Consider the following 18,370-nt stretch of genomic DNA (forward strand, 5'->3'; position numbering starts at 1 on the left):
TTGTAAACTGTGAAGCCTGCTAGAGATGCTGGGGCTTTTGGTTGCTGTTATGGCCTGGATGAGTGGGTAGCCCCTGCTGGCTCTAGAGACTTTGGTCTAACCCCCTGAGGTAGGCCTCTGGAGGCTTCGAATGCCAAGGGCATTACGGTTTCTTCTGTTTTGTCAGACACTTGCGCAATGGGGCTGCCATTGCCCGCTGCAGCCAGCCAGAGATCAGCTGGTGGGGCTGGCGCAATGCTGATGATGAGTATCTGGTCACGTCCATCGCTAAAGCCTGTGCCCTGGACCCGGGGACAAGGGCCACTGGGGGCTCCCTCAACACCGGGAATAATGATACCAGCGAGGCGTGTGATGCAGACTTTGGTAAGGTGTGGATGATGCTAACCCCCCAGGGAGCAGGCCCCCTCCTTGACTTGATTGGCTCCCAGGGAGTCCTCAGTGAGAGTCTGGGAAGATGATCGCACACGGGGTGCTGGGGTCCGTGCCTTGTCGGAAGCTGTGGAGTGTGAGGGGTCTGTAGTTGCATGTTCTGCCTTCTGAGAGGGAGTGCCAGAGGGCCAGCAGGAGGCTGGGTGGCTGGCTGACTCAGGGGCTCCTTGCTGCTATGTGTTTAGATTCCTCTCTGACTGCATGCTCTGGAGTGGAGAGCACAGCAGCCCCCCAGAAGCTGCTGATCCTGGATGCGCGATCCTACACAGCAGCAGTGGCCAACCGGGCCAAGGGTGGAGGCTGTGAATGCGAAGGTATTGCTCTTATCCTGGTGTCTGCAACCAGCCTGTGCTGTGGGTGGCTTTGGTGAGGAGGGGGTTGGGGGCCGTTTGTATAGTGGAAAGAGCCCAAACAAACCTGGCTTGGAATCATAACTTTGCTACCTACTAGCTATGGCTATGACTATGACTATGCTGAAGTTGCTTAATCTGTCCAAGCTTTATTTTCAGTTTTACAAGAAGGGGGTGTTACAAACTTTGCAAAATTGTTGGGATGGTTAGAAGTTGCCTATGTAGGCTGTGCCCAGTGGCTCACACCTGTAATCCTAGCACTTTGGGAGGCAGAGGCAGGCGGATGACTTGAGCTCAGGAGTTCGAGACCAGCCTGGGCAACATGGTGAAACCCCGCCTCTATCAAAAATACAAACCATTAGCTGGGCATGGTGGTGCACTCCTGTGGTCCCATCCCAGCCACTCAGGTGACTGAGGCATGAGAATCGCTTGAAGAGGCAGAGGGTGCAGTGAGGTGATATCATGCCACTGTACTGTAGCCTGAGTGACCATGAGACCCTGTCTCAAAAAAGAAAAAGAAGTTGTATATATAAAAGTATTGCTGCAGAGCAGCTACTATTTATTGAGAATTTAGCATATATTGTCTTTCTAAGTACTACTATCATCTGTCATTACTGTTACTATTATTAGTATATGGCACCTGAGTCTCCAGAGATACAAGTGTGATTCAGATTTCAAAACTGTATTTAGTTCCCATGCTGGAGTGCTCTGCCTGGCCAGGGAAGCTTTGCCCACCAGGGACCACTCTTGTCCTGGATGCCTGTTTCCAGGACGTGCTTTTTTTTTTTTTTTTTTTGAGACGGAGTCTTGCTCTGTCACCCAGGCTGGAGTGTAGTGGCGCGATCTCGGCTCACTGCAACCTCCGTCTCCCAGGTTCAAGCAATTCTCCTGCCTCAGCCTCCCAAGTAGCTGGGATTACAGGTGTCCACCACTATGCCCAGCTCATTTTTGTATTTTTAGTAGAGACGGGGTTTCACTGTGTTAGTCAGGCTGTTCTCGAACTCCTGACCTCAGGTGATCCACCTGCTTTGGCCTCCCAAAGTGTTGGGATTACAGGCGTGAGCCACCGCGCCCAGCCTAGGACGTGCTTTTACGTCCCACTCTCCTGTCATGTCTACAGAGTACTATCCCAACTGTGAGGTCGTGTTCATGGGAATGGCCAACATCCATGCCATCCGGAACAGCTTTCAGTACCTCCGGGCTGTGTGTAGCCAGATGCCGGATCCTAGCAAGTAGGTGTTCCCTGCTCGGATTCCTTCCAGTCTCATTCCTTACCCAGTACCTCTTATTCTTGGAAGATTAGATGGGGAGATGAGAAGTTCGGAGAGCAGGAGACCTGAGGGCCTGGGTGGAGTTGGGTGCCATGGGCTAGTTCCAAGAACCCTTCCACTTCTCAGCCAACACTTTGGCGTGGTCACAGGACATTGAATTCCTTTAGTTTGGATCAGTTGTTCTACTCAAAGAACACAGAGAACTGGGGAGAGAAAATGGCTGAGTGCGCATGTGATGCTTCCCAGTTCCTCTTTTGAGCCTCATAAGCTCTTATCTGCTGCAGGTCCTGTCTTCCCTACCTTCCTGCTAGATACCTCTTGTCCAAAAGGCCCTGGGTTGTACCTCTTTGTTTCAGTTCTCACTGGGGACTTTGTTGGGTAGGGCTGGCTGTGGATGGAGGAGAGACTGTTGTGGCCTCAGCTCCCTTTGTGACCGACTTGATTTCTGCTCTTGTGTAGCTGGTTGTCGGCTTTGGAGAGTACCAAATGGCTGCAGCACTTGTCGGTAATGCTAAAAGCAGCTGTGCTGGTGGCAAATACAGTAGACCGGGAAGGCCGGCCTGTGCTGGTACACTGCTCCGATGGCTGGGACCGCACACCGCAGATCGTAGCCCTGGCCAAAATATTACTGGACCCATATTACAGGACGTTGGAGGTATTGAGAGGAATTGGGTGGGAAGACCAGAGGGAATGTGGGAGGAGGGAAGGTGTTGAGCCCTCTGGATCTGTCCTAGGAATCTTTCAGTAGAGGACATTGGTGGCTCTTTTTTTTTTCCTTTTTTTTCAACTCCCAAAGCTTTGGAAAATTGGTGGCTTTTAGTCCTCTTCTAGGTCCAGTCCTAGTTTTCTTTGAAGCTGCCAGCTCCCTGCTTTGGGCAGTTCCCGGGAGAGCAGCACATCAGCGTTTCCAGAGAGGCCCTATGTTTGAATAGTTTCTTTTTTTGCAGGGCTTCCAAGTGTTAGTGGAGTCTGACTGGCTGGATTTTGGGCACAAGTTTGGAGATCGCTGTGGCCACCAAGAGAATGTGGAGGACCAAAACGAACAATGCCCTGTGTTCCTCCAGTGGCTTGATTCTGTTCATCAGTTGCTTAAGCAGTTCCCCTGCCTGTTTGAATTTAATGAAGCATTCCTGGTAAGTCCTAAACCCTGTGACAAGAGGGATGGGGGGAATGACAGCCTGAGGCCCCCAGGTGCAAGCTCTCTCTGCCTTCTAGGTAAAACTGGTGCAACACACATACTCCTGCCTCTATGGCACCTTCCTGGCCAACAACCCCTGTGAGCGAGAGAAGCGCAACATCTACAAGCGGACCTGCTCTGTGTGGGCGCTCCTTCGAGCTGGCAATAAAAACTTTCATAACTTCCTCTACACACCCAGCTCAGACATGGTGAGTCTCAGCCCTTTTCCTATAGGTGCTATTTAGAAACCTATAGGGAGAAGGAGCTGAATCAGTAGGGAAAATGTAGAGTCAAGGGCTTAGGGAAAGAAAAGGGACCAGAGACTCTTGACAAAGCACTAGTATTGGGCTGCTTCCCTAGGTCCTGCATCCTGTTTGTCATGTCCGGGCCCTGCACCTCTGGACGGCTGTTTATCTGCCAGCATCATCTCCATGCACACTTGGGGAGGAAAACATGGATCTTTACCTTTCCCCAGTGGCCCAGAGCCAGGAGTTCTCTGGCCGCTCTCTGGACAGGTAAGAAAAGCCCTTCTTCCTTTCTCCTCTCTCCACTAGGAAAGCAATAACTGTTTCCCCTCTCATCTAAATGTTCTCTATCTTTCTTTTTTTTTGAGACGGAATCTAGCTTTGTCACCCAGGCTGGAGTGCAGTGGCGCAATCTCAACTCACTGCAACCTCCATTTCCCGGGTTCAAACGATTCTCCTGCCTCAGCCTTCCGAGTAGCTGGGATTACAGGCGCCGACCACCACACCCAGCGAATTTTTGTATTTTCAATAGAGACGGGGTTTCACCATGTTGGCCAGGCTGGTCTCGAACTCCTGACCTCAGATGATCCACCTGCCCCGGCCTCCCAAAGTGCTGGGATTACAGGTGTGAGCCACCATGCCCGGCCTCTTTCTGAGGTATTTAAAAGCAACTTCTTGAGTCATTTGCAGGAAAAGCTTGGCCAAGACTTGTAGCCAGCCTGGAGTGCACTCTGTGTATTTTCAAGGTCCTCTGAAGATAAGGTTGGATACTTTTTTTTCCTGAAGGAGCTGCTATCACCCTGTATGATATACCCAAGCAGGGGAGAGAACAAAACAGAAAGGACTGTTTTAGGAAGGTTTGTGAGAATGGTCTTGATTTTTGTTCACTGGTACAGGGCACGGAGAGCTTGCTGTATTAGTAGCAACCTTTGTTGTGTCCAGCATTAGCATCTAGAAACATCTGACTCTCAGGGAAATGGGTTCCCAGCAGGGGGATGGCCTTATATTACTCTGTCAGAAAAAGGCCAGAATTTAAAAGGGAGACATAAAATTAATCATCTTCTGGCTGAATGTTTTGGGGGGAAGTGAGATGGTGTTGGTTAAATTATGAGAGTAGTACCTGTTTCTTGTTTTTAAAAAAATAGTCAGTATAAAAGTAGAAAATCCCTTAGGATCCTTGTCCCCACAGGTGTCCACTATTAACATTTGTTATGTGTCTTTCCAGATGTTTATCTCTACATAGAGTAAATCTACACTCGTGCTCTCATATGGAAACATTTTTATAAATAAAATCAGAATATTTTCACATACCCTTTTTACTTTTTTGCATATTCTGCAACTTGTTTTTCCCACTTTGTATTAGATTGTCTTCTCATAACAGCACATCTAAATTTCTTTTCTTGTTTTTATTGGCTTCAGAGTAGTCCACAATTTATATAACCAGATTCCTATTCATCATTTAGGTAATTTCCATTTTTTTTTTAATCATTACAGGGAGTGCTTTTGTGAACATCCTTGTATGTGTAACTTTTTAAAAAATTGTAAAATACAGGCTGGGCATGGTGACTCACGCCTGTAATCCCAGCATTTTGGGAGGTCGAGGCGGGCAGATCACTTGAGGTCAGGAGTTCAAGGCCAGCCTGGCCAACATGGTGAAACCCTGTCTCTACTAAAAATACAAAAATTAGCCGGGCATGGTGGCAGGCACCTGTAATCCCAGCTACTTGGGAGGCTGAGGCATGAAAGTCGCTTGAATCTGAGGGGCGGAGATTGCGGTGAGCCAAGATCGCGCCACTGCACTCCAACCTGGACAACAGAGCGAGACTGCATCTCAAAAAAAAAAAAAAAATTGTGAAATACACATGCTATTTAACATCCACACCATTTTTAAGTACATAGTTTAGTAGGGTTACTTTGTAGTTTTGTTTTGTTTTGTTTTGTTTTTTTAAAGACAGAGTTGCGCTCTGTTGCCCAGGCTGGACTTCAGTAGCACAATCTCAGCTCATTGCAACCTCTACCTCCTAGGTTCAAGTGATTCCCCTGCCCCGGCCTCCCGAGTAGCTGGGATTACAGGCATGCGCCACCATGCCCGGCTAATTTTTGTATTTGTAGTAGAGACGGGGTTTTACTATGTCGGTCATACTGGTCTCAAACTCCTGACCTCAAGTTACCCACCCACCTCGGCCTCCCAAAGTGTTGAGATTACATGTGTGAGCTCCTGCGCCTGGCCAGTAGGGTTACTTTGTATGCATATTTTTGCATTTGTGCTAGTATTTTTGCCAGATAAATGAAAATACTATGCTCAAAGGATATATATCTCTCTCTCAAATTTTGATATTTGCTTATTGGCTGAGAGCTTTTTTTTTTTTTAAGAGACAGGGTCTTGTTCTGTCACTCACGTTGGAGTACAGTGGCACAATTATAGCTTACTGTAACCTCAAACTCCTGAGCTCAAGTAATCCTTATGTTTCAGCCTCCCAGGTAGCTAATTAGCTCATTAGGCACGTGCCAATTTTTATTTTTTGTAGAGACAGGGTCTGTTGCCCACGTTAGTCTTAAACTCCTGGCCTTGAGTGATCTTCCTGCCTTGGCCTCCCAAAACACTGGAATTACAGGTGTGAGCTACCATGCCCATCCTGGCTAAAAGTTTTTAAAATATGACATATGTTATTGATTATTATAAAGGAAAACAAAAAACCCAGCATCCCAAATTACTGGTTTGAGGGTCTTTTGAACTAAGTCATTGTAAGGGGACCATGATAGGTTTCAGGAATTCAGTGATTTTTTTTCCTTCCCCAAACTATGCAGAATTTGGCTATAGGTTCATAGGTTTACTTTTCCTGGGAGAGGGGTCATAACTTTTAATCAAATTTTGAATAAGCTCTGTGACTCATTTAATAATCATTTCATTAACTTAGTATCTGACTTATCAATTCAACAAATGTTTCTTTAATACCTACAAGTTGCCTATTACTGTACTAGGTTTTGTAGGCTACACCAAATAAATAGAAGATATTGGTTCTACTTTCAAGATAATTTTAAGCTCTAAGGTAAGACACAGAGCAACTAGAGAACAATTCCTTTTTTTTTTTTTTTGTGATGGAGTCTCGCTCTGTCACCAGGCTGCAGTGCAGTTACGCAATCTTGGCTCACTGCAACCTCCACCTCCTGGGTTCAAGTGATTCTCCTGCCTTAGCCTCCAGGGTAGCTGGGACTACAGGCATCCGCCACCACACCCTCATTTTTCGTATTTTCAGTAGAGACAGGGTTTCACCATGTTGGCCAGGATAGTCTCAATCTCTTGACCTCGTGATCTACCCGCCTCGGCCTCTCGAAATGCTGGGATTACAGGCGTGAGCCACTGCGCCCGGCCAACTAGAGAACAATTCTAAGCCAGCATCTAAGCAGATAAGAATGTGTGTAGTTTAGGCTGGGCGCAGTGGCTTATGCCTGTAATCCCAGTACTTTGGGAGGCCAAGGTGCACAGGTTGCTTGAGCCCAGGAGTTTGAGACCAGCCTGGACAACGTGGCAAAACTCCACCTCTACAAAAAATACAAAAATTAGCCAGGCATGGTGGCGTGCACTGTGATCCCAGCTACTTGGCGGGCTGAGGCAGGAGGATGGTTTGCGCCCAGGAGGTCGAGGCTGCAGTGAGCTGTGATTGTGCTATGGCACTCCAGCCTGGGTGATAGAGCGAGACCTTATCTCAAAAAAAAAAAAAAAAAAAAGTGTGTAGTTCAAAGCTTTAGAGAAATGATGTGTGTTTTAAAAGGGTCATTTGGTGGCTGTTTTACTCAGGAAATTTTCATGAAGGACCAGACAAGAACTGTGGGTCTGTTTGTGTTCTCTGTATCTGGCTTAGAATCTGGCACATAAGTAAATTTAAATAAATTTACTCAAGTACAAATTTACTTAAAACTGGACAAATGGCTGGGTGTGGTGGCTCATGCTTGTAATCCCAGCACTTTGGGAGGCCAAGGCGGGCGGATCACAAGGTCAGGAGATCAAGACCATCCTGGCTAACATGGTGAAACCACATCTCTATTAAAAATACAAAAAAAAAAAAAAAAATTAGCCGGGCGTGGTGGCGGGCACCTGTAGTCCTAACTACTCAGGAGGCTGAGGCAGGAGAATGGCGTGAACGTGGGAAGGCAGAGGTTACAGTGAGCCAAGATGGTGCCACTGCACTCCAGCCCAGGTGACAGAGCGAGACTCTGTCTCAAAAAAAAAAAAAAAAAAAACTGGACAAATGAATGAAATAAAGGTAGTTGTGAGCTTAGTAACAAGGTTAGTGGAGAGGGGTCCAAAGGAAGTAGATACATGAGAGGTAGGGTTTTTTTTTGAAATGGAGCTTTGCTCCATTGCCCAGGCTGGAGTGCGGTCACATGATCTTCTCAGCTCACTGCAACCTCCGCCCACCGTGTTCAACTGATTCTCCTGCCTCAGCCTCCTGAGTAGCTGGGATTACTAATTTTGTATTAGTAATAGTAGCTGGGCTAATTTTTGTATTTTTAATACGGGATTTCACCATGTTGGTCAAGGTGGTCTTGAACTCCTGACCTCAAGTGATCTGCTCACCTTGGCCTCCCAAAGTGCTGGGATTATAGGAGTGAGCCACTACGCCTGGGCGAGAGGTAGTTTTTTTTTTAAAAAAGAACTTCTGTGGCTGGCAGGGGTTGAGAAGGGGCTATTTTAAGGAATAGAAAGAAATATAAGACAGGTCATTGAGGGCATTGAAGGCTTTAAACATTACAGTAAAGAGTTTATTTTGATTCAGTTGTCAATAGGAAGTCACTATAGGAAGTCACTGTGATCTTCTGACAGTGGGATCCTTGGAGAACTAATCAGTGAGTACAGGGTAGCTGGAGGCACAGAGACCAGCCAGCACTGCTGTAGTAGTTTAGGTATGAGGGGAAGAGTCCCTGGCAAAGAGGAAGGATTAAATTTAGAAGCACTATAGAGAACCATTGGCAGGCTACAGAATTGATTGAAAGTTGAAGAGTAGAAGTGAAAAGTACTTTGGGTCCCAAGTATCTGAGCTTAGAAAGTAGGAGAATATTAGTACCACTAATAGACATTGAAAAGTCGAGAAGACAAGCCAGTTTGGGGAGAAAGCGGAGATACAGGGAAATTGGGATTGAAATATTAGTTGACAGCAAAGAAGGAGGTGTGTTGTAGGCAGCTCAAGATGGAGAGTGGATTTGGAGAAATAACTGGTATAAAGATTTTAAAGGGAATGGTCTCTGTAACAACTGACCTGACTTACCTTTGATTCTACCTTTCCCTAGATCAAAAATGTTCTACTGTCTTTTTTCTTATCCTTCCATTAAAGTCATAAACACATTCTTCTATACCCATCTCAAATCCTACCCTCTCTGTGTAGCCTTCCTTGACCACCTAGCTGGATGAGCTCTCTCTCCTTGTTCTAAACTCAGGTATTATTATCTCTGTCAACATTGCTGATTAACCTTTGGTACACATAGAATGAGTTGTGGAGGATGGCAGTTATTTGAATTGGGATGAAGAACACATCGGAGTTAATTATAGGCTTCTATTTGTTGTTGTTGTTTGAGACAGTCTTGCTCTGTCACCCAGGCTGGAATGTAGTGGTGCGATCTCGGCTCACTGCAACCTCTGCCTCTTGCCTCCCAGGCTCAAGCGATTCTCATGTCTCAGCCTCCCAAGTAGGAGCTGGGTTTACAGGTGTGCACCACGACGCCCAGCTAGTTTTTGTATTTTTAGTAGAGATGGCATTTCACCATGTTGGCCAGGCTGGTCTTGAACTCCTGGCCTCAAGAGATCTGCCTGCCTTGACCTCCCAAAGTGTTGAGATTACGGGAGTGAGCCACTGTGCCCAGCATATTCTTTACTTCTTTTGTATGCTTGAAAGTTTCCATAATAAAATGAAAAGAAAGAAGTCAGCTGTGGCACTTAAAAGAATACAGATCACTGGGCCTCACTCTTGGCCATTCTTATGCATTAGGTCTTGGGTGGACCCTGGTTGTCTGGATGTCTAAGAAGATCCACCAAGATGCCTGATGTATATCACACATTCAATTGGCACCTAGCAGTGGAAAGTTGATGTGGTATTTTGAGCTCATTCATTCATTTCTCAAGTCATTTGCCCCTGGTAGTGTGCTAGGTGCTGGGGATTCAAATAAGACAGAGTCCTGCTATCAGCACACTTCAGCAGAGGGAGTTAAACAAGTAAACAATGATGTGCAATAATGTGTTACAGGAAGTACTGAGCAATGTGCTTTGATGTGGATTCTTTTGTTTAATCTTCATAATAGCTTTAAGAGCTAGGTACTTTAACCTTTATTCCATAGATGAGGGATCTGAGGCTTAGAGAAGTTAAAGTCACACAGCAAAGATGTTGTTAAATTGGGATTTGAGCCCTGCCTATGGGACTCCAGGAACTCTAATTATAACGACTGTTTTTGCCTTCCTGGAATTTCATACCATTAAAAAAGAATCAAAATTGGTCATAAAAGTTATATCAAATATGTATACAACATTTATTTTAAGTTTCAAAAATCAATTACTTAAAATAAGCTGCGTTGTAACTCTGCCTTTGGGGGATTTTTCCACATGGACTGAACTGACTGAGCCATCTAAAAATAGGAGGCCAGTGAAGTCTCTACTGTTTCCCTGGTGAATTTCCCTCAAGTTTTCATTGCTCTAAGGACTTTGAACTGCATTAATAATCAGGATGGCCATTCTTGAAAATGTCCCTTAACCCATCTGGTATATATGAATGCCTCTAGAACTCTGAGTGCTATATACCAGGGGAAGTTTCCATGGGGCCTTGGGAATCAGAGGAGCACACCGCTGCTAAGTGGTTATAAAGAGCAGTGCTGAGGGAGTTGTGTTGTCTTAATAAAGTTTGTGGTTATTATGTTTGTGGTTGGTTGCCTATATTTTGAATTCTCGTAGCATCTCTACAAGGTATGATTTATTATCATCATTGTATAAAGGGAGAGACCAAGTATCTGGGAGGTTAATTTACTTATTTGTAGTCATGTAGCTAATTAGTGTCAGAGCCAATATGTTCTAGCTCCAAAACCCATCTTCTTTCTGTTTTATTGTGATGGAGGCAGTGAGATATTGGGTTTGAGTCTCGGGTATAGTCCTGGCTGGAACAGTAGATTCAGAAGGCATTGGCATAGAAGGCAGCTGAAACCATTGTAGTGGTTGAGATTGCCCAGGGAGACTGGTAGGTTGAGTGCTGACAAAAGCTGAGGATAGATTTTTGGGTTCCGGAGGACAGGGTCCATGTCTTACACTTTTTTTACAGAGTAAACTTTCAGTGAACATTGGTTATTTGTGATCTTAAGGGTCATTATTGTTAAACTTAAGTGTTCTTAAGTGTCATTTTTTCTAAACTCTGGCTTTGATATTGCTCCACTGATTCAGCTCCATATATTGTATTGCAAGTGCCCATCTCCTGACCCGGAGGTGTTATATTTGTCATTCCAGATTACCTAAAACCAGATCCATGGATGATCTTCTTTCTGCCTGTGACACAAGCAGCCCCCTGACTCGTACATCCAGTGACCCTAACCTGAATAACCACTGTCAGGAGGTCAGGGTAGGCCTGGAGCCCTGGCACAGCAATCCTGAGGGATCAGAGACAACCTTTGTGGACTCTGGGGTAGGAGGTCCTCAGCAGACTGTGGGAGAAGTGGGTCTTCCTCCTCCTCTGCCCAGCAGCCAGAAAGACTACTTGAGCAATAAACCTTTCAAGAGTCACAAAAACTGTTCTCCAAGTTACAAATTGCTTAATACCACAGTGCCTCGGGAAATGAAGAGCAACACCTCTGATCCTGAGATCAAAGTCCTGGAAGAGACTAAGGGACCAGCTCCCAACCCTTCTGCCCAGAATGAGGTGGGTAGGACTTTAGATGGCACAGGGGAGCCACCTGAACATTGTCCTGAAACAGAAGCTGTCAGTGCACTCTCCAAGGTCATTTCTAACAAGTGTGATGGAGTTTGTAATTTTCCTGAGTCTTCCCAGGACTCTCCTACAGGTGCGCCCCAACAGGCCCAGCCAGACTCCATGCTAGGTGTGCCCTACAAATGTGTTCTCGATCACAGCCTCAGCACCCTTTGCAACCCACCAAGTGCTGCCTGCCAAACTCCTCTAGGCCCAAGGGCTGACTTCCTCAACCAAGATCCCTCAGGGTCTGTGGCAAGTATCTTCCACCAGGAGCAACCGAGTTCTCTGCCAGATCTGACTCATGGGGAGGAAGACATTGGTAAAAGAGGAAATAATAGGAATGGGCAGTTATTGGAAAATCCTCGCTTTGGGAAAATGCCATTGGAATTGGTCCGGAAGCCAATTTCTCAGAGCCAGATTAGTGAGTTCTCTTTTCTAGGGTCCAACTGGGACAGCTTCCAAGGGATGGTGACTTCATTCCCAAGCGGGGAGGCCACCCCTCGGCGGCTGCTTTCCTATGGCTGTTGTAGCAAGAGGCCAAATAGTAAGCAGATGCGGGCCACGGGGCCCTGCTTTGGGGGCCAGTGGGCTCAGAGAGAAGGTATGAAGTCACCTGTCTGTTCTAGTCATTCCAATGGACATTGTACTGGCCCAGGAGGAAAGAACCGGATGTGGTTGTCCAGTCACCCAAAGCAAGTCTCTAGCACAAAGCCTGTTCCACTGACCTGTCCTTCTCCAGTGCCTCCTCTCTATTTGGATGATGATGGACTCCCCTTTCCCACGGATGTGATCCAGCATAGGTTACGGCAAATCGAAGCAGGGTACAAGCAAGAGGTAGAGCAGCTACGTCGACAGGTGCGTGAGCTTCAGATGAGGCTGGATATCCGTCACTGCTGTGCCCCTCCAGCAGAGCCTCCCATGGACTATGAGGATGATTTTGTAAGTAGTCACCAACTGCCATACACCTATTATTTAGTCTGTTCATCCAGCCTTCCCTCCATTCAGCATTTATTCGTTGGGTACTTGCTGTGTGCCACTGAGTTAGGTGCCTGAACTATAGGATGAAAAACAAGTAAGCAATTAGAATAATGTTTTTAAGTGCTATGATTGAGGAGGCATCGGGTGTTAGAGGGCTGGAATGGAGTGAAACGTCAAGGAAGGCTTTCTTGAGAAGGTAATGCTTGAGCTGAGTGCTGAAGAATGTGTGATATTTAGCTAGGTAGACAGTGAAAAGGAAACACCATTTGCAGAAGCATCGTGGCAATAGGTACTCCAATGATATGGCTTAAAAGGATGGGACATGCGAGTGTATATGTGTACATGCATGCATACACACTTACACTGGGGCTGTAAGAGACAGATAGGGTGGTGGGAGCTGACATTGGAGAAGTAGGTGGAGATTAGAAGGGTCAGCTTGAGTGCCCTTCTTGTTTGGATTTTACCCTTAAGGCAATAAAATTTTAGGCCAGTGCATAATATGATCAGAGTTGTACTTTAAGAAAATGACTCTTGTACTCTTGCAACAGTGTACAATTTTTTTTTTTTTTTTGAGATGGAGTCTCGCTCTGTCACCCAGGCTGGAGTGCAGTGGCGCGATCTCAGCTCACTGCAACCTCCACCTTCCCGGGTTCACGCCATTCTCCTGCCTCAGCCTCCTGAGTAGCTGGGACTACAGGTGCCTGCCACCACGGCCGGCTAATTTTTTTTTTTTTTTTGTATTTTTAGTAGAGACAGGGTTTCACCGTGTTAGCCAGGATGGTCTCAATCTCCTTACCTCGTGATCCGCCCACCTCAGCCTCCCAAAGTGCTGGGATTACAGGTGTGAGCCACTGTGCGTGGCCCAACAGTGTACAATTTTAATGAGTCAGTTGAGACCCAGATTGGGAGGCTGGTAAGGTCATTTTGGAATAATCTAGGTGAGAGATGAAGACTATGTAGGCTGTGCAGTGCTGGGCAGCCTCAGGTTCTGGCACCATAGTCCTTGGGGAGCTTCTAGGAGCCAGCTTCCTCCCCATGGTATCTTGCCATTTTCAGACACTTTCCTTTCTTCTGTTAAGGTGCTCCCCACTTGCCTGCTTCTCACTTCTCTGGTGCTTTAAACAGTAATCAACAAACCTTTTTTTTTTTTGGTAAAGGGCCAAATAATAACTATTTTAGGTTTTGTGGGCCATACAGTCTATGTTGCAACTACTCAGCTCTGCTGTTGTGCAAAAGCAGCCATAGGCCAGGCACAGTGGGTCATGCCTGTAGTCTTAGGACTTTGTGAGGCTGAGGTGGGTGGATTGCTTGAGCCAAGGAGTTTGAGACCAGCCTAGGCAACATGGTAAAACCCCATCTCTACAGGAATTACAAAAAAATTAGCTGGACATGGTGGCGGATGCTTGTGGTCCCAACTACTCGGGAGGCTGAGGTCGGAGGATCTCTTGAACCCAGGATGTTGAGGCTACAGTGAGCCGTGATCATGCCGCTGCATTCCAGCCTGGGCAAAAGAGCGAGACCTTGTCTCAAGAACAAAACAAAAAGCAGCCATAGACAGTATGTAAATGAATGAATGCAGCTGTGTTCCAACAAAACCTGATTTACAAAAACAGGCAGTGGGCTAGTTTGGCCTGTGGGCCGTAGCTTGCCAACCCCTGGTTTAGAACGTAACAAGAGAGTGTTTCTATGCTGTAATGTAGCATATTGGTAAGAGTATAAGTCTGAAGCCACAATACTAGGTTCAAATCCCAGTTTTACCACATATCAGCTCTTAACTTTCTCTGTGGCTTCATTTTCTTATTTGTAAAATGGGGATATTAGTAGTATACGTTGTAAGACTGTCATGAGAAATAAGTTCATGTATGTAATGCACTTAGCACAGTGCCTAGCACATGGTAAACACTAAGCGTTAATGATGATGAAGATAATGTTGTTGTCTTTGTCTTTTCATCAGACATGTTTGAAGGAGTCAGATGGCAGCGATACTGAGGATTTTGGCTCTGATCACAGTGAAGACTGCCTTTCAGAAGCAAGCTGGGAACCTGTTGATAAGAAAGAGACTGAGGTATGTTTAGGCACATATGTGGTGGGTACTTATGTGAGCCAGTGAGTCGTCATACTTCCCAGAGATGAATGACATGCTGTAGACTGAGCTGTCTCCCAGTGGAGTGTCAACCTGGTAGGCAAGTGGTAGCCAGTTATGAAGATAAGCCTTGTCACTTTCTCCTGGGATGCTTTCCTTATTGCAATGTTGCTCTTCCAGTCTGTCAGCAAGGACCAGGAATTTTTCCTTGTGCCTTCTATTAGGTGACTCGCTGGGTTCCAGACCATATGGCATCACACTGCTATAACTGTGACTGTGAATTCTGGTTGGCCAAACGAAGACACCATTGCAGGTAAGATGTTTTGTATGATTTAGTATGACTTAAAAAACAGTGCAGGCTGGGCGCAGTGGCTCACGCCTGTAATCCCAGCACTGTGGGAGGCTGAGGCAGGCGGATCACGAGGTCAGGAGATCAAGACCATCCTGGCCAATATGGTGAAACCTGTCTCCACTAAAAATATAAAAATTAGCTGGGTGTGGTGGCGTGTGCCTGTAATCCCAGCTACTCTGGAGGCTGAGGCAGGAGAACAACTTGAACCAGGGAGTTGGAGATTGCAGTGAGCTGAGATCACACCACTGCACTCCATCCTGGCAACAGAGCGAGACTCTGTCTCAAAAACAAAAACAAAAACAGTGCAATACATATGTATAGAACTAAATGGAATCTGTTTGGAAGTGGATACCTCTTTATAGAAACTATTTTTGTTTGTCCCCAACTTTTCATTTAGTATCACTCATTCTCAGTATATTGGCATTTCTTAATATTAATTAATTTTTTTTTATTAGTGATGAGGTCTTGCTATATTGCTCAGGCAAGTCTCAAACTCCTGGCCTCAAGCAATTCTACTGCCTCAGCCTAGCAAAGTGCAGGGATTACTGGTGTGAGTCACCCTGCCTGGCTAGTATATTGGCATTTCTGATGAACTCTTCCCTCTTCGTGCTTTGGCAGGAATTGTGGGAATGTATTTTGTGCTGGATGCTGCCACCTGAAGCTGCCCATTCCTGATCAGCAACTCTATGACCCAGTTCTCGTCTGTAACTCCTGTTACGAACACATTCAAGTCTCTCGTGCCAGGGAACTCATGAGCCAACAGCTGAAGAAACCCATTGCTACAGCTTCCAGTTGAATGCCGGGGAGACGACCTGTCCAACTTTAGCAGGTTTGAAGGGAGGATCTGCTTCAGTTGTAGTTTGGAAGGTTCGTTGGTGTGGCTCATGAAATCACAGAGCTCAGAGATACCATCTTGAGAAATCCTCCTTGGTATCATGAAACTGGAGCAGAGGAATTGCAGTTTGGCAGGAGGTCCTCTACTGGTGAGACCCTCACCTTGGGGTAATGGTCCTAACCCAGACCCAGGGTCTGGAAGCTTAATGTTGAGTTGGTGACTCCAGCCTCTTTCTCCTGGAGGTCACAAGATGATGATTGCATAGATGTTACCTGGTGCAAAGTGCCCCAAACAGCAATAGAATGGCATACGTATAACCAAACTCCAAGTGATAACCAGACCCATCTCTCCTCCACCTTGACAAAAGCAGATTATAGTATACAAGATAGGAATTCCTGTCCTATTTGAGATGAACTATATCCTGTACCTCTGTGCTCTGTGTCTGTGCATGAAGGCTCAGTCTTTAGAGGCACTCCCTCTAGTTGCATTAGTACTGTCTTTCTGTGGAGTTTGGTTTGAAGACTGGTTCAGCAAGTGGAGGTTTCAATGTATTTTTCAGTTGGCTCATCAGCCAGCGTTGGTGAATATTCAGTTTAGGGGGACAGTTCTAGGGAGCGAGCCATTTTTGGGAGCAGAGGAAAACTCTGCTGATTGAGTTATTTTGAGTTGTGAAGGCAGTCGTCTCTGTTACACAGTGGCAGCTCTTGAGTTACGCACTGTGAAGAATGAGAAGGGAAAAGTAAAAATTATCCTTGTGAAACATCTGCTGATTGTGCCCTACCCTTTGCGCCTGACTTTTCCTAGTTGTCCTGGTGCTAACACAGGAGCTACACCTTGATCCTCTCCTGGCATGAAAATAAAACAAAGGTTTTCGTTGTTGTTCCATTGCCCGTTTCCCCCATGTTGTCTTTCCCTTGGCTGCTGCCTCCTCTGGGTCACATTGCTTCTTATCCTGAACACTTGACACCTTGAGGGTAGAATTTAGCGTTTGGTTTTTACCTCCTAGCATATGCTGTTTGGTATGTGAGGGTTTCAGTACAAATGCTGCTGTCTATTTCTGTGCACTTAACAATGGAACCCAAACAGAAGAGAATAAAGCCTTGATACCAAAATCGGGAGAGAACATGTGTCCATTTGGACCAAACGTTGTTGGTTTTTTAAAACTTTTATTTTGTTGTTGTTGTTTTTTTTTTTTTTCATCTTAATATGTACCAGTGGCACTTAACCAAAAGATACAGTGATATAGCCATGTACTGTGGGTGGGACAGATACAGTCTCCTTGGCCTATAATGAAACCACTAGGACTTTATACATTTTCCTTAATTTGTTGACATATAAATGGTAAATTACATTTAGGATTATCCTGTTTTGAAATGATGGTAGTCATCTTTCTCACTGCTACTTTCATGTTGCTTTCTAGAAAACAGCATTTCATTCCAAAATAACTAGGATCTGCATTTAGAAAAAGAATCATTATTTCCCTGACCTTTTCAGTCCTACAGAGAAGCATCTGTGGTTCTTTTGTACTTGCCATAGATGTAACCTAAAAAGTTTTGGCGTATTTAGGTCAGCCTAGCGGAACTTTTTTTTCATTTAAATGGAGCTGAATAATGGATATTTTGTGTCTGCAAAATTCCTGAGATCATTGAAAAAGTAACAAGCTATTCCTTGTTTCTGATACATAAAATTATTTTAAGCATTTTATCAATCATTAAAATTTACTGCCAGTTGTGAGTGGCTTTTTAATTAACTTGACTTTCATTGCACTTCACTCTGCCTGTTTTCAAGGGGAGTAAGATTGGTAACATTTGGGGAGACTGTATCTGTCTACTTAGTGTGGCTGTTTTGAGGGACTGTCCCATCAGTGAACAAACTGCATGGCCTTGGAGAGAGACTCTGGGCTCTTGGCTCAGATGTGTTCATTAAATACTCCTTTCAGAGCTGTTGTGGGTGTAAGTGACATGATGTGGCCAAAAATCCAAACTGTGCAGTTGCGTTGTGACAAAAATGCAATGTGCTGTAAAAATTCAATACAATTTAAATAAAATCTCTATATTAGTGCTGCTTTGTTGGGTTGTTTTATTTTCATTTCTAAAAAACCTTAATATTCACTTATTCTTTGACTATGAGAAGAGTAGAACATTGTACCCCTTTCTCCCAGCAATTTCCAATTTATTTATTTCGAGATGGAGTCTCCCTCTGTTCCCCAGGCTGGAGTGCAGTGGTGCGATCTCGGCTCACTGCAACCTCCGCCTTCTGGGTTCAAGCGATTCTCCTGCCTCAGCCTCCCAAGTAGCTAGGACTACAGATACGCTACCACGCTGGCTAATTTTTGTATTTTTAGTAGAATCGCGGTTTCACCATGTTGGCCAGGCTGGTCTCAAATTCCTGGGTTCAAGCAGTGCACCCCGCTTGGCCTCCCAAAGTGTTGGGATTACAGACGTGAGCCACTGTGCCCGGCCAATTTCCATTTTTCAAATGAACCTCTCTTTTTGAATCAGCACAGCTCTTATTACATTCTTATTTATTGATTGGCTAGGGATCGATTCTTATGGATTCCGTAGAATTCTATCCCATCTTATCTTTACTGTCTAAAATGCCACCAGCTGGTTGGGCAGGCACACAAGATAGTACTTAGATTCTTGTGATTCCCTTTTCCCAGGGACCTCAGTTCTCGTCTAACCTTGGGTAAATTGTCTTGAACAAAATA

The 18,370-nt window shown here is 45.4% G+C and overlaps 1 protein-coding gene across 2 annotated transcripts in view; it reads left to right on the forward strand.

Annotated features, from left to right (window-relative positions):
* Positions 1-17,725, forward strand: part of MTMR4 (myotubularin related protein 4) — a 28,120-nt gene extending 10,395 nt beyond the window's left edge. The window contains exons 9-19 of one of the 2 annotated variants that reach the window (XM_025362663.1): positions 167-363; positions 615-743; positions 1,900-2,011; positions 2,510-2,705; positions 2,998-3,183; positions 3,266-3,436; positions 3,588-3,742; positions 10,953-12,351; positions 14,345-14,455; positions 14,698-14,786; positions 15,444-17,725. In XM_025362663.1, the coding sequence (XP_025218448.1) occupies positions 167-363; positions 615-743; positions 1,900-2,011; positions 2,510-2,705; positions 2,998-3,183; positions 3,266-3,436; positions 3,588-3,742; positions 10,953-12,351; positions 14,345-14,455; positions 14,698-14,786; positions 15,444-15,621 (2,923 nt within the window). In that variant the 3' untranslated portion in view covers positions 15,622-17,725. The remainder of the gene's footprint in view (positions 1-166; positions 364-614; positions 744-1,899; positions 2,012-2,509; positions 2,706-2,997; positions 3,184-3,265; positions 3,437-3,587; positions 3,743-10,952; positions 12,352-14,344; positions 14,456-14,697; positions 14,787-15,443) is intronic. The other variant, XM_025362662.1, reaches the window with a different exon arrangement.
* Positions 17,726-18,370: the final 645 nt, after the last annotated feature.

This window comes from Theropithecus gelada, chromosome 16 (assembly GCF_003255815.1).
Source record: "Theropithecus gelada isolate Dixy chromosome 16, Tgel_1.0, whole genome shotgun sequence".
NCBI classification, from domain to species: domain Eukaryota; kingdom Metazoa; phylum Chordata; class Mammalia; order Primates; family Cercopithecidae; genus Theropithecus; species Theropithecus gelada.